The following is a 23973-nucleotide window of genomic DNA, read 5'->3' on the forward strand; positions in this document are numbered from 1 at the left end:
GACGGACAGTCTTGGTCATGCCTGCAAAGAAACCACCTGAAGCTGAGTAAATAAGAGTGGAGAACAGGTCCTTCCAATGGGTCCTTCTAATTAAAAAAGCATAATGTTGTCCATCCCCCAAAAGCATAAAGCCTTGTCTCCTGCCCCCCAAAATGCTGCCATTCAAAATGAATGTTTCTTCAGTTCCCACATGTTTAGCATTACGGTAATGTAAAATTTTGGTTAGTTCAGCAATTCAAAACATTGTTACTAATCAAGCTGGCAAATCTTGCCCGAATAATTAAATTATCCGAGAAATCTTGATCCCATTTACAGTTGTTTCCCTACCCTTTTTGAGTCTTTTTTTAACACCCCCCCCCCCCCCCAAAAAAAACCCAACCAACCCAGAATACTTGCAGGGCTTTGATTGTAGTTGATCTGGATGCGGACACCGGTATTAACATAAATGAGAAAAATTGCACTTTTTCCTCTGCCTACATTTGGGATGTCAAATAGTCTACTTTAAATCTCACGGATACTTAGATCTTAAGGCACTCCTTGAAGGATTAAAACTATTTCAACTGCACCACTTACCTGATATCCTGGTAATAAACCTATTCCAGAAAAATAACTTAATTTTTCTTTTCCCTTTTGTTAAGGGAGTACTGGTATATCACTTAGATCTGCCAAGATGGGTGCGGTTGGCTGTTCTTCAAACTAAAATGTAATCTGAACGATTATAAAGGAGCTTGGCACTGTTTCAGACAAAACAGCATTTATTTGTGTGAAAAATGCCACCAAATGGCATGTAGAACAGCCTTCTCTCCTGCAATTACACAGGGGTTTTTAAAACCACATATAAAAGTGCTATTCAGCTTGTTCTTTTTCTCTAATTAAAAATAGTACGTGAGGAAAACACTCAATAACCTTTCATTGCCTATGTGTGGTTTCAGTGTTTATGTTGTTTGTGGTGAGAGGCAGAAAAAACATGCTGATGCTGCAATAAAGTACAATGCAGTGGGCACAATTACATTTAAAGCGCTTTAAATTAAAGTGAAGAGTCCCATAAATATAATGAGCTGCTATACTAAGGTTTGAGATTGGAAACTCTGCTGTCCCACGAAGTCAGGTTGGAGATCACAAGGTGGAAGCCAGACTAAGGCACTGGTCTCCAAAACCCTCCATGATTTTCTTATCTGCCAATAATGTGATAGAAAATTCGTAGGAAAGGGTTATTACCTTTTGTTAATTATTAAGAAGCTAAAAAAATCTTATTTCATTGCTTTTATGTTGTAAGGGCAAATACATAACTATTACACGCCATTAAACTTAAATACATGCACTGATAGTATGAAGCTGGAAAATACCATTATTTTGCTTCTTTCCATTTGTTCCCCTTATCAGCATTTTGAGCTTCAGAGACAAGGAAGTGAAATTAGTGGGCTACCAGGCAATCACAAGTGTCAGAAACCCATGCAGAACACAACTCTGACAGCAGTGTTCTCCAATTTGCTGCTCTCCAAATGGATTAGACTGCCAGTCTTTCCTGGAGAGCATCAATATGTAGAAGGTGTTATACTGGCCCTACTCTTACCTGTATAGAAGAGCCTTAATGAAGGGTCCAAACAGGAGTCAACAGCATGATGTAGGAACCCCCCCCCCCCCAAAAGTGAGTGGAATTCTAGGCTGCCTCAACTAGGAGTATAATGTCCAAGTTAGGGGAAACAGTAGTACCACTCTCTTCTGCTTTGGTAAGATCTCAACTGCAATACTATGTCAGTATTTGGGCACCATGGTTCAAGACATCTATTGACAAGCATAAACATGGTCAAAGGTATAGAAGCCAACACAAGCTTTCTCATTTATTTCAGTTGAAGTCCATTTCTGTTCTCAATGGAGGGAAAAGTCTGGAGAAAACCTGTGCAGGAAAACTGACAGTGGTATAAGGATTAAGCACACTCCACTAGGCTTGTGCACGGATTTGGAGTGATTGGTTCCCTTTGGGCAATCCGGCTTGTTTAGCTTGGCCAGATGGCCATAACGTCAAGGGCCCAGCCATCATGTTTTTCCATCTATAAAGGGAACACATGGCAGCTCCTTCTCCCCTATTTGGCATCACCATTGCATCCTGGCTTCAGTGTATTATTATTTTTTTGTTTGGCTTCTGGCTTGGCCTCTCTCTTTAATCTTTTTTATTTTTCTTTTTAAAAAATTCTTTTTATTTAGTGGGACTGACTGGGAGTTGGGAACGTACAGGACGGGTAGGTGGGGTGCACGCATGCGTTTGGAGGCTTGGAGATTCACCTTTTTGGCTTCTTTTTCTCCTCTCCTCCTTCAGAAAATACTTCTAAAAGATACTAATTATTATTAATAATAATAATCCAGGCAAACAAAAAGAAAAGCCTCATTCTCAGAAAACTACTACTACCTAGTTACCTTTTCCCTAGAGTAGAAAGTATAAACAACTTTAAGAAAGCATTAAACCAAAAGCAGAAAGGCGCAAGTTGGGAAAAGGCACCACTCCAGCGCAAATCAAAAGAAAAAGATGGCTTTTTAAAGGAAACCCAGAGTAGGATAGCTCCAAGTTGGTTGCTCTTTCTTCCCTGGGAAGTGGGAAACCCTCTTAAAAGGTCTTGGAAAGCTGTGTGCAGGGAGAGCGCACATGCCTGCAGTGCCTGTCTCCTCTAGAGTAGAAAGAAACAGCTTTAATGAAGCCTTAAATCTGGTCTCCACTACAGAAAGAAAGGAAACAATTGCAGAGAGAGGTATCTTAAGTCTGATGCTTTTAAAGATGGTAGAATGGAACTAAAGCCCTTTGAGGAAATCAGGAAACTCAATGAGAAAATTACATGGCTGAATTATTTCCAAATTCACGAGGGCTTTAGGGAAGATAGAAAATTAGGTTTCAATCAGGAAAAAGGGATATGGGATATTATCATGGAGAGAAATAAAAAATTAATAAGAATACTATGTAAACAATTATTGCAATGGGATACGGAAGAAGAGCAAGTTAAAGAATGTCAAGTTAAGTGGGCAAAAGATATAGGTTACAACATCTTGATGAGTCAATGGGAAGAAATTTGGACAACCAAAATTAAATACACCATAGTCAGTGACCTTAAGGAAAACTGGTACAAGATGTTTTACCGCTGGCATTATACGCCAGAGAAAATAGCAAAGTTCAACAAAAACATATCAGATAAATGTTGGAAATGTGGTAAGGAGGTAGGTACATTTTTTCATCAATGGTGGAGTTGTAAGAAGATTAAAAAATATTGGAAAAGTATACATCAGGCCACCCAGAAAATATTAAAGAGAAATTTCCCACAGGCCCCTGAAACATACTTGTTAGGGATACAAAAGGAATCCAAAATGAATAAAAATCAAGAAAAAATCCTTTTTCTGCTAAGCACAGCAGCTAGACTAGTTCTTGCCAGGAGATGGAAACAAAAAGAAACCCCAACTCAGGAAGACTGGATAATAAAGGCTTTTGATATTATTCAAATTGATAGCTTATCCCAGAGAATCAATGGCACATCCAGAAGAACAGACTGGACAGATTTTAAAGACTATATAAAAACAAGAGAAATTCCGATGATAATTGATTTGACTTGCATTTAGGAGAGTAAGAAAGAAGAAAGAAAAGATTGCCAGCACACATGAAGAACAATGATATATAATCATCAAAGGTTCTTGGAAAACCTTGGGAAGTCACTTCACGGACTGGAAATAAGCATTTAAGGACACGCGGGAGGAGGGTGTTTTCTTTTTTTCCTCTCTCTCTCTTTTTTCCTTCTTTTCTTTCTTCTTCTCTCTTCCCCTTTCTCTCCCCCTCCCCCCCCACACTTTATCTTTTCAGCACTTTACTGTAATGTAACACAAAACTCAATAAAAATTTATTTAAAAAAAAAAGTCTGATGCTTTTAATCCAGGTCTTAATGAAGGATAGAAGGACAAACAATGCCTAAACTGACAGGAAGGGGAGCCTGGGAAGTCCCCCCCCCCCCCCCAATAATGGGCTGGATAGCGTGCTTCCTTAAGGCTGTTGCTGAAACCCAGGCTCCCTTGATGGGAAAAATGAAAAGGATCCCAGGAAGGGTGCTTGCTTAACCTCATTGCTGAAACCCAGGCTCTCTTGAAGGGAAGAAAGGAAAGGGTCCCAGGAACAGAAAGGGGAGCCTCGTAAGTTCCCCATAGCCTCCAGTGGACCGGATCTAGCTGTATTTTTCAGGTGAGGACCAAAAAAGGTTCTCCATCTATCCACCCATTTTTGGGAGGTGTGCAAAAATGGATCCAGGGGTCCACCGGAATCTGGCCAGCAGAAATGGATCGAGGTTCAACCGAAATGCACAAAGCTTAGACTCTACTCCTACCTACTCATTCTTTCTTCCAAATGCCCAAACTTACAATAGCATTTAAGATGGAGATATGAACAAACAGAAAACAAGTTTAGTTTGATCCACAAGACACAAATTATTTGAAGGTATGCAATATCATAATCCTAGGATTGTATTGACCCTAACCACTTTGAATTTTCCCACTCAAAGTAATGGGAGTTACTTCTGAATACTTATATTTATAATTGGATCGAATACTTCACAACTCATTGTGCAGTATATTTCCATGCTTTCAATTCCATACATTTCAGATTGCTAGGTTTTAATTATGAATTGCACTTTAAGTCACTCCTTTTGACAGGACAAAATTAATAACAAAACATAAATAGCAGGCCAGGAGTATTGTTCTTTGAATACACTCACATAGTAACATGCTTCATAGTTTGCTGCCATCTCCTGTCAGTCGGTGTATTGCCACAAGGCGGCTCTTTGTGGACAGTTTTGAGACGTATATATTGAGCATATTTGAGTTTATCCATATTTGTGCTACATGAAATCAAATAAAATTAAGCATATATTATGGTGAATGGTTTAAAATTAATGTACTGTAATGTTTAAAACAAACCAAAGTAATCTTCACATGATAAAAAAAAATCCCCTTTATTATCAATTCTAGCAGGCAAACGTCCTTGGTTTTTCTGTGGGAATTTCACACTCATTACAAACACCAGCCACCTCATTACTTTCAGATTTAGCATCTTCTTTGTTATGTAAAAGTTCAGGGAAATCAAGTACAGAAGGAATAATGTAGTGAGGGACTGGAGAAGAGGGTTTTGGGGCTGCTATGGCTTTATTTACCCAGACGGTCGCTTTCAAACCAGCATTCAAGCCTCCTTGGATGTCTGTATCCAGAGAGTCACCAACCATCACACAGTCCTCAGGCTGAACTCCTAGAAGTTCACAGCAGTGGTGAAATATAGAGGGTGCTGGTTTCTCTTCTTGGTGTTCTCCACCTACAACAATGGCATTGAAATATTGTTGGCAATCACAAGCTTTGATCTTTTCTCTTTGTGTCTGTGTGTCCCCATTTGTCAGCAGAAGCAACTGGACCACCTTTCTGAGGTCATGGAGCATCCTTTGTGTCTCCTCTGCCAGGGTCAAATGTTGCAGGCGAGTGGTTTTCCAAAGGAAATAGCAATCTGCAGCGAGATTACGGTTGGCTGTTCCTCCTTTGACTTCTTGTATAGCCTCTTCCCAGTGTTGAATCCTGAGGTCAGTGATACACATTTTAGAAGGATCATAGTATTCTTTGAGAAGCTTGGCTTGGAACTTATTGCATATCATGCAGGCTTCTCTTTCATCACAGTGGTACTTCGACTGTAAGACATTTATCACCTACAACCAGAGAGTTCAAACAGTAAAGATCAGTTCAGTTCAAAATGAACAATTTTGCTTTCTAGCAGGCAATTATCTATCCAGATGTTTGACTGGAATGAAAAAGAGGAAACACATAACAACAGACAGCCTCAAAGCTATGCAATGCATCATAATTGTATTACAGCATCACAATATCTTGTGTTTTAGAGCTCACTCTGTTAATACTTTGTGAAGTTTCTCTTTTCACATGATTAATCTACAAGACAGATGCAGTCACAACTTCCACTTTAAAATTTATAATTCTCCTACGTGTTCATTTAATGTACACTGACATTTTAATATGGCTCCAAGCCGACTTGAAATTACAACAACCACAAAATGCAGGGCGTCAATGCTCACTGCGGCATGGATTAATGGGTATAGGTAAAGGTTTTTCCCTGACATTAAGTCCAGTCGTGTCTGACTCTGGGGGTTGATGATCATCTCAATTTCTAAGCCGAAGAGCTGGTGCTGTCTGTAGACACCTCCTAGGTCATGTGGCCTGCATGACTGCATGAAACGCTGCTATCTTCCTGCTGGATCAATACCTATTGATCTACTCACACTGCTCCCCGGATCTGAACCAGCAACATTTCTGTCCGCAAGTTCAGCAACACTGCGCCACCTGGGGCTCATTAATGGGTATACAGAACATTAAACAAAGTAGCAGGAAAGTCCAAAAAAAGTGACATAATGTGCAGATCCCAGTGTAGCCCAGATCCCAGATTTAAACCAGCTCAGCAGAATGTGGAGCACATTGTAGACACCACCCCACTAAAGCACTTTGGAAAAATTAGAACAAGGGGGCAAAGGGCTGCCAAAAACACTCCAAGGGTATGGCAGGGGCTAACTGACCCCTTGAGAAGAGAAATTAATTACCTCTGCTGCTGCCATTTTCCTCTTTTGTTTTCACTTCCTGTGCATCTCTCCCTGAGATCTATTTTTCTTCACTCTAGTGTGGGATATCATGACACATTCTGTGGAATGCAATTATCCTACATATCCAAGGTTTCGTGCTAACTGGATGTTTTTAATTCACAATGAAAATCAAGAAGTGATTCCCCTCACACATATTTTAAATGTGTTTATTTACTTTACTTTTATCTCATGTTTCTTCCCATCGGGACTCAAGGCAGCAAATAATAACACAACACAATAGAATTTAAAACAAGCCAAATACATATACAAATGAATACAAAAAAATAATAATACTAATGTTATGAATAAAAACATTAAAATACAATAAAATGCTATTAAAATTACATTTAAAAGCTAAACATCTCACCAAAATCCAAAAGTCAGACCCTACCCTCATTGTATGGGTATGCAGGAATTTCAAATCATAAGGCATTCAGTCTAGCTGTTAGGAAAGGTGGGAGTTGAAGTCCAAAACACCTGGAGGGCCCAAGTTTGCCCAGGCCTGGTCTAGATGCACACGAGGATATAAAAGCGGGTCATACCTCCTCAATGGCTCTCCTGCCGGCTCCGGCGGTGTCCACCAAGGTGTTGTCCAGGTCAAAGAAAACCGCCTTGACGCCCTGCAGTCCCATCGCAGGAGAGGCTCCCTCGGCTACACTCACTTCCGGGAGCCTCTCCACTCCGCGGATAGCTGTCCTTGTCTCGCGAGACTTCAACTGAGAACGGGCGGGGCAGAGCGGGGCGTTCTCTGAGTCCAGAGGCAATTCCCACATCCGCCTTCGGGGGCAGGTTGTAAAAGCCCATACAGAGAACGCTGTGGACTTCAACTCCCAGAATTCCTGACTATTGGGCAAACTCGCTGGGGCTTCTGGGAGTGGAAGTCCAAAACCACAGGAGACTCATTTAGATCTTGTGGGTTTTTTCGGGCTATAGGGCCATGTTCTAGAGGCATTTCTCCTGACGTTTCGCCTGCATCTATGGCAAGCATCCTCAGAGGTAGTGAGGTCTTCTGGAACTGGGGAAAAGGGGGTTTATATATCTGTGGAATGACCAGGGTGAGACAAAGGGCTTTTGTAAGTTGGGCTGAGTGTGCGTCTTTCCACTGACCACCTTGATTAGCATACAATGGGCTGACTGTGCCTGGAGCATCAAGGGAACCACTGACCGCATAGGGAAGCTGATGAGGAAACACAACATAGAAACAATCTACAAACCCACCAAGAAAATCCAACAAATGCTACGTTCAGCAAAGGACAAGATGGATCCTCTCACCTCTGCAGGAGTCTACCGTATACCTTACTTACTTACTTACTTACTTAGGCGATCCCTCGCTTTCCGAGGATGATTGTCTTCCAATATTCTTGTGGGTCCGTATGTGGCTGTGGAGCCCTATTCTTGCTCTGCATCTTCTTCTGCAGTAAGGGCATTGGTTTCCAGGTGGAAGGCGGTCCTGGTTGGGGTTGGCTTGACGCGCCTTCCTCTTGGCACATTTCTCTTTTTCACCCTCCACTCGTGCCTCCTCAAATTCTGCAGCACTGCTGGTCACAGCTGACCTCCAGCTGGAGCGGTCAAGGGGCCAGGGCTTCCCAGTTCTCAGTGTCTATGCCAGAGTTTTTAAGGTTGGCTTTGAGCCCATCTTTAAATCTCATTTCCTGTCCTCCAACATTCCGTTTTCCGTTCTTGAGTTCGGAGTAGAGCAGCTGCTTTGGGAGACGGTGGTCGGGCATCCGGACAACACGGCCAGTCCAGCAGAGTTGGTGGCGGAGGACCATCGCTTCAATGCTGGTGGTCTTTACTTCTTCCAGCACACTGACGTTTGTCCGCTTGTCCTCCCAAGAGATATACCATGCAGCTGTGGACAAGTCTACATAGGGACCACCAAACGCAGCGCCCAAACAAGAATCCAGGAACATGAAAGGCCCTGCAGACTACTCCAACCAGAGAAATCAGCCATAGTAGAGCACCTGATGAACCAACCTGGACACAGCATTTTATTTGAGAACACAAAAATGCTGGACCACTCTCACAACCACCATGTCAGACTACACAGAGAAGCCATTGAAATCCACAAACATGTGGACAATTTCAACAGAAAGGAGGAAACCATGAAAATGAACAAGATCTGGCTACCAGTATTAAAAAAATCTAAAATTGCAACAGCAAAAACAGCAGAGAGAAAAACAGGCAGGGACATCTAATCACCTTTCAAGAAGAGTTTGCTCCAGGCACAGTCAGCCCATTGTATGCTAATCAAGGTGGTCAGCTGAAAGATCCACACCCAGCCCAACTTACAAAAGCCCTTTGTCTCACCCTGGTCATTCCACAGATGTATAAACCCCTTTTTTCCCAGTTCCAGCAGACCTCACCTCTGAGGATGCTTGCCATAGATGCAGGCGAAACGTCAGGAGAAATGCCTCTAGAACATGGCCCTATAGCCCGAAAAAACCCACAAGAACTGAGTGATTCCAGCCATGAAAGCCTTCGACAATACATTAACTCCTTTAGAGATTGAGGACTTCATTTCCCAGAACCCCTTCCCGTTGGCGATACAGGCGGAGGCTTCTGGGAGTGGAAGTCCAAAGCGACAGGTGGCCCAAAGTTGCGTCATCTCTGCTCTTAAAGAGGTCCTTCAGAGATTGCGGACTTCATTTCCCAGAATCCCTTCCCGTTGTCCAAGCAGGTGGAGGCTTCTGGGAGTGGAAGTCCAGGACCCCTAGAGGAGCCCATGCCTTTATAAAAGGAACGTTGTGTTGTAAAGCCCGGCATTCTCTCTCACGGAGGAACTCACTCGCGTGGCCCTTCCTCGACAGGCTTCCTGCCTGTGTCTTTTCTGAGGGAGAAGAGAGGGAGGTGGCTCTTCCTTCCCCGCTCCCTCGGGGCAACTACCTGAGGGCCGGACTCCTCGCCCTGGAGGCCTCAACCCGGCCCTAGAGCACTCCTCTCTGCCAGGCTCACCATGGCCGCCCTCGTGTTTTGCAACGCCTGCTTCCAGAAACCCCAGGGCGCTGCTCCCAAGTTCAGCCTGACCAGTTGCGGTCATGTTTTCTGTGAGCCATGCCTCCAGAAAGGTTATTTATTTATTTATAATTCAAATGTATATGCCGCCACTCCCCTGGGGCTCGGAGTGGCTTACAAGAACAGGCTAAAATCTAACACAATTTAAAAACAACAATATCAGAGATCAAAGGACTGTCGAAACAGATATTTCTTACATGCCCTGCGGAAAGCTGATAGGTCCCGCAAGGCACGGACTTCAGGCGGTAGAGTATTCCGGAGTGATGGTGCCACTGCTGTAAAGGCTCTGCGTCTCCTAAGCCTGGGTTACACCTGGGTTAATCCGTCTCCTAGGCCTGGGTTACACCTCTTGGAACATCTACACCAGGCATGGGCAAGTTTGGGCCCTCCAGGTGTTTTGGAGTCCAACTCCCACCATTCCTAACAGCCTCAGGCCCCTCCCTTCCCCCCCCCCCCCCCTCAGCCGCTTAAGTGAAAAGAGAGGGGCCTGAAGTTGTTAGGAATGGTGGAAGTTGGAGTCCAAAACACCTGGAGGGCCCAAGCTTTACCATGCCTCATCTATGTTGTTGTTCATTCGTTCAGTCGTCTCCGACTCTTTGTGACCTCATGGACCAGCCCATGCCAGAGCTCCCTGTTGGTCGTCACCAGTCACTTCAAGGATGCCATCCATTCATCTTGCCCTTGGTCGGCCCTCTTCCTTTTGCCTTCCACTTTCCCCAGCATAATTGTCTTCTCTAGGCTTTGCTGTTTCCTCATGATGTGGCCAAAGTACTTCAACTTTGTCTCTAGTATCCTTCCCTCCAGTGAGCAGCCGGGCTTTATTTCCTGGAGGATGGACTGGTTGGATCTTCTCGCAGTCCAAGGCACTCTCAGAAGTTTCCTCCAACACCACAGCTCAAAAGCATCAATCACACTACAATATGCATCATTTCACCACATGGTCATTCAGGGCCTGGTAATAGTATGATAGCTGGGTCCAGAAGCTCCAAGCATTATGGTGATGCCACATCGCTCCTTCAGGAGTGCTGTTTGCACAAGAGAGACTTAGCTAATGTAAGCCAGGCCAGAGACAGATAATATAGAACAGGGGTCCTCAAACTAAGGCCCGGGGGCTGGATACGGCCCTCCAAGGTCATTTACCTGGCCCTTGCTCAGGGTCAACCTAAGTCTGAAATGACTTGAAAGCGAACAACAACAATCGTATCTCATCAGCCAAAAGCAGGCCCACACTTCCTATTGAAATACTGAGAAGTTTATATTTGTTAAAATTGTTCTTCATTTTAATTATTGTGTTGTTTTTAAGTGTTTTTTGAACTACAAATAAAATATGTGCAGTGTGCATAGGAATTCATTCAAGTTTTTTTCAAATTATAATCCGGCCCTCCCAACAGTTTGAGGACCCCTGATATAGAAGGAATGTAAGAGTTCTTTAATGGTGAAACCCTAACTCTGAACCGTACCGTAAACCTAATCCTAACCCCTTACCCTAACCCAAGCCCTTACCCTAACCCTTACGCTAATCCTTAACCCTAACCCTTACCCTAACCTTTAATCTATATAAATAAAAATGTAATGTTTGTTTGTGGGATTAACATAACTAAGAAACCACTGGATGAATAGACCCGAAATTTGGACACAATATCCCTATCAGGCCAATGAGTGACCATCACTCATAAAAACACTGAAAAACACAGCGGAAGGGACTTAAAAAGCCAAAAAATGAAAAATGCATTACAATGCATTCACAAAACTACATATATACACATATACACAAATATATACACACACAAAACACATATACACAGACTGGGCCACAGCAACGCGTGGCAGGGGATGGCTAATAATAATAATAAACCCTTATGCTAACCCAAACCCCAAACCTTACTCTAACCCCTCCCTAAACCGTACCCTCACTGTAACCCAAACCCTAAACCTTGCCCTAGCCCTTACTCTAAGCGTCCCCTCCTTTCTATCCTTCCTTCGCTCTCCCCGCTCTTACTCCGCCCCCTCTCTTCCCATATTCATAGCCGCCTTTACGGCATCTCCATAACGCTCAGAGCTTCCTTCTTTGGAAGCTTTTAAACAGAGGCTGGATGGCCATCTGTCATGGGTGATTTAAATGCAATATTCCTGCTTCTTGGCAGGGGGTTGGACTGGATGGCCCATGAGGTCTCTTCCAACTCTTTGATTTTATGATTCTATGATTCCGGACCCAGCTATCATACTATCACCCAGGGCCCTTCCACACAACTGAGTATCAAGGCAGATAATCCACAATATCTGCTTTGAGCTGGATTATCAGAGTCCACACTGCCAAATAATCCAGTTCAATGTGGATTATATCCTGCTGTGTGGAAGGGGCCTTCACTTTACCAGGAAAAGAGATTAACCCTTTATAAGAGATACACATGCATACATAAATTGTAATAGTGAAATGAGTAGTATCTCATGCAAATTATCTCATGAAAACCTCAGTGCCATCTTCCTTTGGTCCGAAAAACTTCCATGATGGGAAAGTACCCTCCTAGACGCAATAAAAACATTTACATCTTAATCGTTATCTAGCCAGTAAGTAAAATTACAACCCCTTGTAATATGTTCTATGTGAATAAACCAGTGGAGAAAAAACAAAAATAATTACTAAATCAGACCTAATAAACTAAACTGATTTTAAATATCTATAAATTATCATGGATGGTAATGCTCATTTAGCATTCAAAATGATACATATTTTTAATCGATCTTTATTTTATAGGTAAAAAAGATGAGTGTGTGATTTGTAGAGCTCCTTGTCGTACAATACTACTTTCAAAAAAGGTATAGAAAAATATTATAACTACAGATTCTGGTAATTTATAAGATGCTTAAAAACAGGATTTTGATTTGTATCTGAGATCCATGCACTTACAGCTACTTGGTTTTCTTTTGTGCTAGTGAAATGCTTATTGTTTCATTACAGAGTGGTTGACCAGAATACACACACCATTGGCAGAATACACAGTGCTGTTTATATTGAGCTAATTGTAAATCTTCAAGGAATGTTTCTAATTTCTTTAAAAATTCCAAATGCTAATAAGTATAGTCAGTCTTCGCTGTGATAGGGGCACCTGTGAGGGGAAAATGAATTAAAATGGCTATATTTTTACATGAGAGCACTACTCAGTAGGCAATCTTGAACAACTCGTATGGGCAATTTCTGTTGCAAGTTGACTATAGAATCACATTGAAGGAGAGATTCCTAGAGAGGTATTCTAGGAATCTCTCTAGGAATCTCTGGTTCCTCTGGCATGACTCAGTGATCAGATTTCTAGAATTAAGATATCAATTAATCCAATCCATGAATAATCAAACCCATAGATGTGGAGGATCGACTATGTTTCAATGTTTGATAGTGAATTTTGTCATGGCATTAGGCAATGATGGACTTTGATTTAAAAGAACATTGAAGCTTTCCTTCTTTCAGTGGCAAGTGCATTTGTTCGTGTATTTGAAACATGGTAAGACAACCTTGTTGCATTTGGAGGCCACCTTGTTCCTTCTATTGAAGTGGACTTCAGATGTTTGAACCAAAGTTCTGTCATGATCACACCACTGAGAATGTACATTGTGTGAAGAAAATACTTTTGTTCTGATTATAATATATTTTTAATGAATAGCGCCATAGATAATGATAAGGGTTTAAGTTTTCCTGCAAAGTGACTTTTATAGATTTTTAAACAATATTGATCTAATAATATTATTTTTGGTTGGTAATATGTTTCACTACAGATGAGTCCAGATATCCAGGCACTGTTTATGGGAATAGATGCGTTGTGCACAAAGTACTCCAAAGAACTTACCCAAGTGAGTTGTTCATTCATTATGTTAAATATTTTTCCCTAGGAATTTATTTATTTATTTACTATATTTATTGCTTTTCTCAGCCCTTGGGCGACTCAAAGTGGTTTACAGTAGCTACAATTCAATGCTCAAAACATCATAAAACAATTCAAAAAATTAAAAACAGTAGCATAAATATACAATCAATACAAAGTCAATAAACATAGCTCATAACGTCTCTTAGTTAAATCAAGGTTCAATCACCTCACCCAATAGTTCCATATTCCTATGTTTGTTACACTGCCTTTTCAAATGCCTGCTCAAACAACCAGGTCTTAACTTTCCTCCGAAATGCTAACTAGGTAGGGGCCTCTAGGAAGGGTGTTCTATAGCCAAGGGGCCAACACTGAGAAGCCCCTGTCTCTCATCCCTGCCAAACGTATTTGCGACGCAGGCGGGATTGAGAGCAGGGCCTCCCCAGACAATCTTAACGTCCTAGCTGGTTCATAGGAGGAGATGCGTTCAGACAGGTAAGTTGGGCCAGAACTGTTTAGGGCTTTACAAGCCAGCACTTTGAATTGTGCCTGGTAGCAAATTGGCAGCCAGTGGAGCTGGAGCAACAGAAGAGTTGTATGCTCCCTGAGTGCCGCTCCTGTTAGTAACCTGGCTGCTGTCCGTTTGACCACTTGAAGCTTCCAGAGAGTCTTCAGAGGCAACCCCACATAGAGTGTGTTGCAGTAGTCTATACAGAAATGTCTTAGGTGATGAATTTCACATCCATTCTGTCATCTCCAGTTTATCCCCACAAGGTTATATGAGCAGGCTGAGGAGGTGGCAACAGAATATGTCTGGCCTGTAACAAATAAAATAGCTCTGTTTTAACATTGCATTTTTAGAATTGCTTTTCGATTGTTTTAAGAAATTAAGAGTTTTTTGTGTTTTTAAAATGTTCTCATCTTTATGCTGCTTAAATTCTTTTTATTCATTTGTCTTCTCATACCTGGGAGACAACACAGAAACATTAAAAAAAAGTAATAAATATGAATAACTTCATAATTTGGAGCCACATCACTCTGGAAATTTCTTAAAGTTTCCCATCAGTAATTTTTTTCTTGCCACTGAAAGAGATGTACTCTTATTTTAACTAAAATTAGTACAAATACAGCACTTAACTGGTGGTTAGAAAATTTAAGAATATTGCAGAATTGCAGTTAGTTCCAGTTGGTTCCATGTCTTGTGTGCAAGTAGGCCAAGTAATGGTTTCAATTAATTTTTCATGACTTTTAAATATGTTATTCTCATGAACATATAATTTTAAGCTGTCAGATTTTCTGAAAAATGTAATTATTGCTTTCTCAACCCCCGAAAATTAACATGTCAGCAAAATTGGTAATACCTAAAATACATTTGTTTCATGGTTTAGGTTTGGTCTCTTGATTTGCTGAAATGATCCATAAAGGACATGATCAATAATTTCATTTCTTAGCTTTTACTGTCTTTCTTTCAGATGTTTGTCATAGCAACATTATTTTGTGGCTTTTCTTTACTTTCTCCCCCAATTTTTAGATTACCCAATTCCAGGAAAAACATAGGCAACGACTATCAGCATATTACAGAGGAAAGGTACTAAATTCAGTTGAAATATATTTGGGGTTGAGTGGAGGGAGGTTTAATGAAGCCATTTATATTTTCATGTATTATCAAAATGTAACAAGTTGATTAACAGTTACTGACACTATTAAATTACTTTAAATTTCTGAGACAAAGTTTCTTTATTTCCTTGATGTGGATGGACTGGATCAAGAAAAAACACATGCAATACTAACCTTTGTATCATCTAACAGTTACAATGTTATGACTAGACTATCAAACAGTTACTCATGAACAATGCCATTAAAGACAGCTGAAAAATTTTAGGAAGTTGTGGGTGGCAGTAAAAGTCACAGAGGTCAAATTACTGACGTATATTTTTCCATGCAGACTACAAAACTTGAAGGATATCTTAAGAGAGCAACCCAACAGATTCAGCAAATGCAACAACAACAGCAGTAAGCAGTATTTTGCATATGAACATTGCAGTTAAATATGAATATTATATGGAACGCGTGTTGCCTTCATGTCCTGCCTATGGACTTAGACCCCTTCTACACTGCCATATAATCCAGTTCAAAGCAGATAATCTGGATTTTATATGGCCGTGTAGAAGGGGCCTCAGTCAGATGAAACTAGTTACCATCTGGCTAATTAATATTAAGAATGTGACATTAGAATGGATGGATCTTTTGGCTAATTCAGTAGGATGCCATTGCTTGCAGTCTTAAATAGAAAAGAAAAATACTACATTTCTGCTACATTTGAGTTCAGTTTCTTGTGAAAATTAATTCATTTTCTACACTTCACAAAATCAACTATGAAATTGTGTTCTATTAATCTAGTGAGTTTATGTAGCTGTGAATTGTGATCAGATGAAGATGCCCTTGCCCAATCTGGAAAGTAGGACCTGACCTTGCAGTAATTCACGCCTTGCTTTACAGACACAGTCTTTCATGGTTGTTGTTGTTGTTGTTGTCCTCATTGTAATTATCATCTGTTTATTTATTTACCTAAGCTCCATGGAATACAAGAGTGCTTATTGTTAAGTGGATAGGCATAGGATCGGTTAGTCGCTGATCCGGCTTTTCGTAAATATGTACATAGCACATCTAGAAAGAGGATGAATGACACCAGACCTGTTGTGTTTAAATGAAGTTGGGTTCTCCTTCATTGTAGGTTTTGAGACAGTATTAAATAATGACGAGTACTGCAATCAGAGATTCCTGCACAACCAAGGACTTGGACAAACTGGACCTCAGAGCCACTTCCTGTTCTTGCATCATTGTTGTTGTGCTTTCAAGTCATTTTTGACTTATGGCAAACCTATCATGAGGCTTTCCTGGCAAGTTCAGGGGGATCTTGCCTTTACCTGTTTGTGAGGCTAAGAGAATGTGACTTACCTTGTGGGCTTCATGGCTATATAGGAATTTGAATACTTGTCTCAAGAGTCCAACACTCAAACTACGACACCATGCTGGTTCTATGATATTATAGAACAGAAATAATCTCGCTCTCGCTTTAGCACTTGATTTTATTCTCTGTAACTCAAGAAATAAAATGTAATTTATATTTAGTGATTTATGTCTCATCACTTTGAAAAAATAATCTAATTAGGATTAGAATATTTGACTATTAGAATATTAATTTTGACATGTTGTATTCTCATCCATATTAGTGGTGTTTCATCAATGGAAGTAGATTATATACCAGCATCAATCAGGAAAGTAGGTGGTTTTTTCCTACTCCATATATAGAAATAGTTGCTGTTATAAATCTTCAGCTTTCTTCTCAGAAATACTTGTGACAAACTGCTGTTTATTTGTCCATCCATTCATTGATTTAGTTAGTCATTTTATATCCCACCATTCTCCTGCCAAGGAATCAAAAGCAGTTCAATTCTCATCTTGACTCCTAAACCCTTAAAAGTACAACTTGTGCAGTGCTATCAAATTAATGTTTTGAAAAGGAGAAAACTACAAGCACTCCTCAGGAATATGTAAAATTATTATCTCTGTATCAGATACTAGGTCATACAACACCTAACTAAAGACTTAACTTTTGAAGCAAATATAGTAGCCATAATTAAACATTGAATTCAGAAGTATTCCAATGAGGTGTAAATGTAAGACATGGTCGGGTTGTAGGGGGTAATGATTATATGTATGTACATTCTTTCCATAGTTTACTTCTTCAAGATTCTTCTGTGTATGCGTGCGTGCGTGTGTGTTTTTAACCCAAGCAATACAAGTGATGACCTTACATGGGAAATCATGTTCCTGGATGAGAGAGCATCGAGTATCTCCAAATTTTGGGTACATGTCTTTATGGCAAAACCTAGATTTGAACATGTCATGTGTAACATATTCCCCATAACACTTTTAACAAGTGCACAACAGAAGAAAATTCTGTAATACATTACTTCTCTGGTGCTTACCTCCAAGTTGGAAAAAGTTTGATTTGTTAGGTACCTGTTTGACATGGTACAATCACAAATACTTCCCAGAAAAGGTAACTACTATTACTGGAAGATACTAGAAAATATGCAGTTGGCCACAAAGTTAGGTACTGATACTTTTCTCTCTGTACCTGAATGTATGTGTTTGTTTTAGGAGATGATGTATATTTGCTCCATAAGATGTAAGGATAAACAGTGCAAACCACCTCTTATCCACAGATTCAATATCCATAGTTTCACTTTTTCATGCTCCACCCCCCCCCAAAGTGTTTGTGGGCCTTTCTAGACCCTCCAGTGCAAGTTTATGGCATGTTTTTAGCCTAAGTGTATTCAAAATATAAATTCACTATTATCCATGGTTTCTGTTTCAACAGGTAGTATTGAAACATATTCCACATAGATATTGGGTTCTCACTATGTCTGTTAAAATTTTTGTATAACTGACTTATGTTAAAACACAGGAGTAGGACCAGTAGCTGCAATGCCAGCCTTAATGGCACTTACTGCAGATGTATGTGGAATGCATAGTATGCTTTTTGTGTATTAAATTTGGAATTGTTTCAAACTTGGTTTCTCTTTCATTCAAATTAATATAACCTGTTTCCTTTTGATGTGAATGAATTATTGTTCCCGTCATCTCTCACAAAGTAGCCATTCTGGCTAATGTTAATAGGACATGGCATTTGACAACATCCGGAAGGCTACAGCTTCCACATTCCTTTTGGTTTATTTTGAATAACAAACATTATTAATAATATTTTTGCTATTGAAAATCAGCAAATTTCTGACAACTTGAAATGTGCATGATTTATCAATAGTGTCACAAACATTCGCCACTATTTGACATAGATAGAGATGTTTAAATTACTTATTTTACATGCTTTAAATTATTTTACATACTTTTTTATACCTAGGTTGACACAGTGGCTGGACCGACAAGGATATCATTGATAAGCCCACCTCATGATGGACATATGGGTAAGAAGAAATAATTACCTATTTTTAACTTCATGCCTGTATGGGTTCATGCCTTATCTTGATAATAATTTGTGTATAACATATGGATGCCAACCTCAGGTGATTGCACCCCTAGTTGATCAAAGGAGGGAAATGTACTTTTGGAATTTGAATGTTCACAGTGGAAGGCAGTACTCTGAATATGGGAGAGCCTCCTGTCGGTTTCACCTTTCATCATGATGTCAGTAGAAAATCAATAGGACTGCCACTACATAAATGCTATCTTCATTTGACAGATAATAGAAAATAGGAGCAAAGATTTATTAATATTCTCCTGCCCTAAATGGAGCTGCTATTACCCAGTAGCAGCTCCCCCCTCCCCGAACGCGGTGAGAACATGCATTATTGATTGATTATTTATTTATTAATTTGTACTTTGAACTGCTCTATTATCCAAGTGAGGTATGCGATTATTGAATTTTTAATTGTTCATTAAATTATGAAAAATTTATAATGGTTTATATACGTTTTTGGCCCAACTTACCTGTCCAAATGTATCTCCCTCTATGAGCCAGTCAGAGCGTTAAGATCTGCTGTGGAGGCCCTGCTCTTGGTCCCATTCCATTCACAAGTGTGACTAGTGGGGGATGAGAGACAGGGCCTTCTCAGTGGTGGCCCCTTTAGCTTTAGAACTCCCTCCCCAGTGACATCAGACTGGCCCCTTCCCTTTCTGGTCTTCAAGAAAAAGTTAAAAACCTGGCTTTGTACACAGGTGTTCAGGGAGTAGTTCAATATGGAATCAGACTTGAATGTAGCAGCTTGAATGATGGGACCATGGGACTAGGCACTGTTTTTTAATCTGTTTTATTTAAATTTGTAAACTTTTTTATAGTTTGAGGTGTTATGTTTGTTTATTTATAAACATATAATTATAATTATAGCACTGAATTTTGCTATAATTTGTGAGTCCCCTCCGGGGTGAGAAGAGTGGAGTAGAAATATAGTAAGCAAGCAAGCAAGCAAGCAAATAAATAAATAAATAAATAAATAAATAAATAATATAGTTTTTCTGAAATGTGTACAATTAGACATCATGCTGGTTTGACAGAAAAGTAATGTATTGAAAGTCTTCAGCATACCATTATTAAGATTTCATTATTTCAAATGCCATGTTTTATTCCTAGATTTCTGGAAATCAAACATAGTTCCAAAATAATGCATTGCAAGGCTTATATTTGCTATCTTGTATGTTTGTTCACATGTAAGTCCCATTGAATTCAATGGATCTTATTGCCAGGTAAATAGAAATAAATTGTAGCCTTAATGTTTTAATACAATAAGGAATATTATTTTCAGGTAGTGTTTCCTGCAAGAGTTCTCAATTGCCTGGAAAGAGTTCATGCCACAGGAATTCATCAGGGTCAATAAGGTAATGAAAAAGAGTATTGCAAGGTGATTCTGTGTGAAAATAGAATCACCAAAATAGAGTGTTATCTTTTCTTGCCTCATTTATGTGGTGGACATTTTTAAGTAGAACCTAAATCAATAATGGGCAACCTTTTGAGCTTGGTGTGTCAATACTTGCCAAAAAAACAAGCATAACTCGGGTGGGGTGTCACTTCGAGAAAAAAACATAATTTCATGATATTTATAGTTTAATAACAAAAATATATTATTGTAATATATAACTATATTTAATAAACCAAAAACTAATTATTTAACTTACCTGCTTTTTCTATAATGCCATATATCTCGGCATTATAGAAAAATGCTGGTGTAGGAGCCGAGGATGAAATGTCCTTCTTGGGATGTGGCCCCATCTTCTCTGTATGCGGCCGCATGCGACCATGTGTCATCGAAAATAGCTATGTGTGTCAGTGCTGACACACGTGTCATAGGTTCGCCATCATGGACCTAAATGCTTCTTTAAAATCACCCATAGCTGCAAAGGGGAGAGGTGATGGTGGATGAAGCAACCACTCCCGACTCTCTTGTTCATATGACTCGAGGGCATTGGGATGGGGTGATGGTAGCATCTGTCTTACTTGGTTTTGTGAAGAATATTTTTGGACAAAAGGCAAATACAGCTGCATCCAACTTTCCTCTTCCTCTATGCCTCTGGGCACTTGCCATGAGACTGGAGCTTAGGGGGGCTGTAAAAATAGGGGAAAGTGGTGGTTACTGTAGCTGCTGTATTTGGTTTTTCTCTTTTGAGTATTGTGCTGCCAGAGTACTGGCAAGCTGGAGCTCTACTATTTGCAGACAGCTCTTCCCATCCTGTCTGGAAACCTGGAAGGTGGGGCGGAGGAAACATTATCAGGACATCTTCTCAGGATCCTGTCAGATTTTGAACTAGCGATTGTCTTGAGATGCTTTTCCCCCATTTTAAATCACTGTTAGCAGTCCTTTTACGATAGGCCTCTTCAATCTGCAGCCCTCCAGGTGTTTGGACCTGCAACTGCCAGAAGCCAGCTTCTTCAGTGGTCAGGAATCCAGGGAGCTGAAGTCCAAAACATCTGGAGGACCTCAGATTGAAGATCATTATGATGCCACTGCTTCTCTTTATAGAGACTCCCTGTACTATTGACTTACTATTAAAAGAGGAATCTGGGGAATCACAACAAAATGATGCAGTACTGAATGAGTGCACTATGCCAGATGTGACCCTATGTATCATTTTAGCAGAAACTTTGTATTGATGGTCTGACCTTAATGAATAGGGTTAGTGTTTTCCTGGCACCTTTTCCCCTCCACATCTTATTGAAAGCACCCTCCCATTTTTACATGACAACAAAGGGCTCTGCTTCCAGTACCCTTCTCACTACCCATTTGACCCACACCTTTGAGACGAGAAGGACCAGAGGGATCTATCAGAAAATGTTGGAAGATAACTCTTTTCAGGATTTTACAATTTATTCCTTTCTCATTTTATCATTTTATCTGTAAAATTCTTAGTACAGTATTCATTTTTGAGGAAAGTAAAACCTGTTGTTAAATAAAAATGTACATTTTACTGAAATTGTATACATTTGTCAACTGTATACATCTGTCTTCTTAAAAAGTCACAGTGTGAACCATTGAATTATTAGGTCATCACCATTACGAATACCAACCAGTAGGACTTCACATATGTCGCAATTTGCATCATCACAAGATAATAGAAGTCACATGCCAGATGCTTTTGGACCAAGAACGGCTCAGCACTATCTGCATCCATCATCTTCACTCTCAACAATGAAAAAACACTCAATTAGTCTTGGCAGTCTTTTACAAAGACAAAATTCAGGTAAGCGCATTTAGAAATTATTGAAATTTACATATCAAAATTTCAATGTAAATTGCAGTCTATTGATTGCATGGGACAGTGATAGTAACCTATCACTTTTGCAGGTAGTTATTTCTTTCCTATTGAAAATAACACATGTTGTTTTGCGTCTTCCATGGGGAACTTTATCCTGCATCTGGAATGACCACAGTACTGTATTTTCAGTTCTGTAGCATATTGCTTAAGATATGAGTGATATTGCTAAGAAATTATTATTGCACGCATAACATGTAAGCAGTCTAGTGTTGATGTGATATTAATGTATGGAGGTACTGGTCTCTTTTAAAAATACAAATGTACTACTTAAACAGAAATAGTCACTGCACATAAGACCTTGAATAAATCACTATTCTGTAATTCACAGAAATACACTACAGTTTATCTGATATACAGTATACTTTCTTTGTACAGGATAGATCAAATAACTAAATAGTGATTAAATAACTTGCTGTGCAGCACCGGCATTCAGGATTTGATTATCCAAAACCTGAATGCTTTCATATTGTTTTGCCCCCAGTGGTGCAATGGGTTAAACCTTGTGCTGGCAGGATGGCTGACCTGATTCGAATCCAGAGAGCAGGGTGAGCTCCCGTTTGTCAGCTCCACCTTCTCATGCGGGGACATGAGAGAAGCCTCCCACAGGATGGTAAAACATTCGAGCGTCTCCTGGGCAACGTCCTTGCAGATGGCCAATTCTCTCACACCAGAAGTGACTTGCAGTTTCTCAAGTCTCTCCTGACATGGAATATATGTGTGTGTATGCGTGCGCGCGTACGTGCGAGTGTGTGTTTAAGTATTAAGCTGAACATGATTACTGCCATTTTTTGTTTTTTGTTTTTCATTATTGCTGTCACACAGACGATCTTCCTTAAACATAATGTGTTAACATTTCATACTTATTTTAATTTTAATTGTCTCTTTTTATAGGATCTGGTAGTCTTCTGGGACATTCATTACAAAAATAAATATACCTGCAAGTTCTGTAAAACAAGACAGAAAACCATCCACTGTATGCTTTTAAAAAATGTATTTATAAGTATGTCAAAATGAATCCCATTGTATTTTAAGAAGTAAATTACAGAAAATACCATTGTATGTAGTATCTTGATTAAAAATGGTTGAACGATTGTTATTTTGTTAATCTTTTTCTGTGCTATTTCTCCTTGAGAAAACTACTAGCTATAGGGTATTTCAGACAAAAAAATGTGAAAAAAGCTGCACTATTTGTGTTGTGTTTTTATATCCAAATTATGTTTTATTGCCCCATGTTGTTTTCTACCAGTCCCCAGCATTGGCAGCAAAATTTTTATTTCTATACTCATTTAAAAAAAAAATCTCAGGAATATCACAATAAAAAAATAGAAGGAAACGTGTGCATTGATAATTGAGGGCCATAGTAGGTTTTCTGGAGAACACTTTCTTTAATGATGGCATAAGCCCTAATATTTGCATTACTGTTGAATTCAGATTTTCCTTAACTCTGCTTCCATTTCAAGATGAATTCTGGATAAGTTAAAGGGATTCTTCAGTCTTCATCTTCTTCCTGCTTCTTTTCTTTCCCTGTGAAAAAGAGGGTACTTGGTGTGTCAGTATAAAATAGTACTTTTACAGTAGAACACTATTATACACACATATACATACAAGCTTAGGTACCTGGCTGTGCCCGGATTAGTTCTTTTGTAGTACTATTTATTAGAAATACTCATTCTTTGTTTTTGGATTTTATGAATGATCCCATTAGAAAATGCATAGGGATGTAGGTAAACTACAACTCCTATAATCTGCCATTGCCTTCAAACCCTACCAGTACTTCAAGTTGGTCATGATGGGTATATTTACAAAGTTTGGTCCAGATCCATTGTTGGTGAGATTTTCAGTGCTCTCTGGATGTGGATGAACAACAACTCCCATAATCTGAGTTCAATACCCTTGAAACCCTGACTACATGTAGAGTTGGTCATGGTGGATATGTGTGCCAAGTTTGGTCCAGATCCATTACTGGTGGGGTTCACAGTGCTGTCTGAATTTGGGAGCCATCCTGAAAAATACATACGATCGATCGATCAATGGATAGATAATATTAGAGAAAAAAAGTCCTCCAAACTAAAGGAGCATACGAGAGCAAATCATGACCAGTTTAAAAAAAAACTTTGGAAGAG

At 39.7% G+C, this 23973-nt stretch overlaps 2 protein-coding genes across 3 annotated transcripts; one reads left to right on the plus strand and one right to left on the minus strand.

Moving 5' to 3' along the window:
• Window positions 1-4957: 4957 nt before the first annotated feature.
• NANP (N-acetylneuraminic acid phosphatase) lies at window positions 4958-7595 on the minus strand. Of its 2 annotated transcripts, none has more exons than XM_060753986.2 (2): window positions 7193-7595; window positions 4958-5711 (listed from the first exon to the last, which is right to left on the minus strand). In XM_060753986.2, the coding sequence occupies exons 1-2, from the start codon at window positions 7421-7423 to the stop codon at window positions 4989-4991; spliced, it is 954 nt and encodes a 317-aa protein (XP_060609969.2). In that variant the 5' UTR covers window positions 7424-7595; the 3' UTR covers window positions 4958-4988. The 2 variants fall into 2 exon arrangements, with proteins under 2 accessions (XP_060609969.2, XP_067320566.1); XM_067464465.1 differs by lacking the exon at window positions 7193-7595 and adding an exon at window positions 7042-7183.
• Window positions 7596-9241: 1646 nt separating this feature from the next.
• Window positions 9242-22941, plus strand: RNF212 (ring finger protein 212). The gene is made up of 10 exons (XM_060777378.2): window positions 9242-9718; window positions 12421-12482; window positions 13434-13508; window positions 15051-15107; window positions 15465-15532; window positions 16753-16801; window positions 18447-18510; window positions 19846-19918; window positions 21579-21775; window positions 22742-22941. The coding sequence occupies exons 1-10, from the start codon at window positions 9607-9609 to the stop codon at window positions 22777-22779; spliced, it is 795 nt and encodes a 264-aa protein (XP_060633361.2). The 5' UTR covers window positions 9242-9606; the 3' UTR covers window positions 22780-22941.
• Window positions 22942-23973: the final 1032 nt, after the last annotated feature.

The sequence above is a fragment of the Anolis sagrei genome, chromosome 1 (genome assembly GCF_037176765.1).
Source record: "Anolis sagrei isolate rAnoSag1 chromosome 1, rAnoSag1.mat, whole genome shotgun sequence".
In the NCBI taxonomy this organism is placed as follows: domain Eukaryota; kingdom Metazoa; phylum Chordata; class Lepidosauria; order Squamata; family Dactyloidae; genus Anolis; species Anolis sagrei.

What these genes read in the sequence shown, in the direction of transcription:
- RNF212 (XM_060777378.2), top strand. Translation starts at nt 9,607, where the DNA reads ATGGCCGCCCTCGTGTTTTGCAACGCCTGCTTCCAGAAACCCCAGGGC. An exon ending in CAGCATATTACAGAGGAAAG is followed by an intron (nt 15,108 to 15,464) that starts GTACTAAATTCA and finishes TTTTCCATGCAG; the next exon opens with ACTACAAAACTTGAAGGATA. An exon ending in TACCAGCATCAATCAGGAAA is followed by an intron (nt 16,802 to 18,446) that starts GTAGGTGGTTTT and finishes TTTTATACCTAG; the next exon opens with GTTGACACAGTGGCTGGACC.
- NANP (XM_060753986.2), bottom strand. Translation starts at nt 7,423, where the DNA reads ATGTGGGAATTGCCTCTGGACTCAGAGAACGCCCCGCTCTGCCCCGCC. An exon ending in GCAGGAGAGCCATTGAGGAG is followed by an intron (nt 5,712 to 7,192) that starts GTATGACCCGCT and finishes CTCTGGTTGTAG; the next exon opens with GTGATAAATGTCTTACAGTC.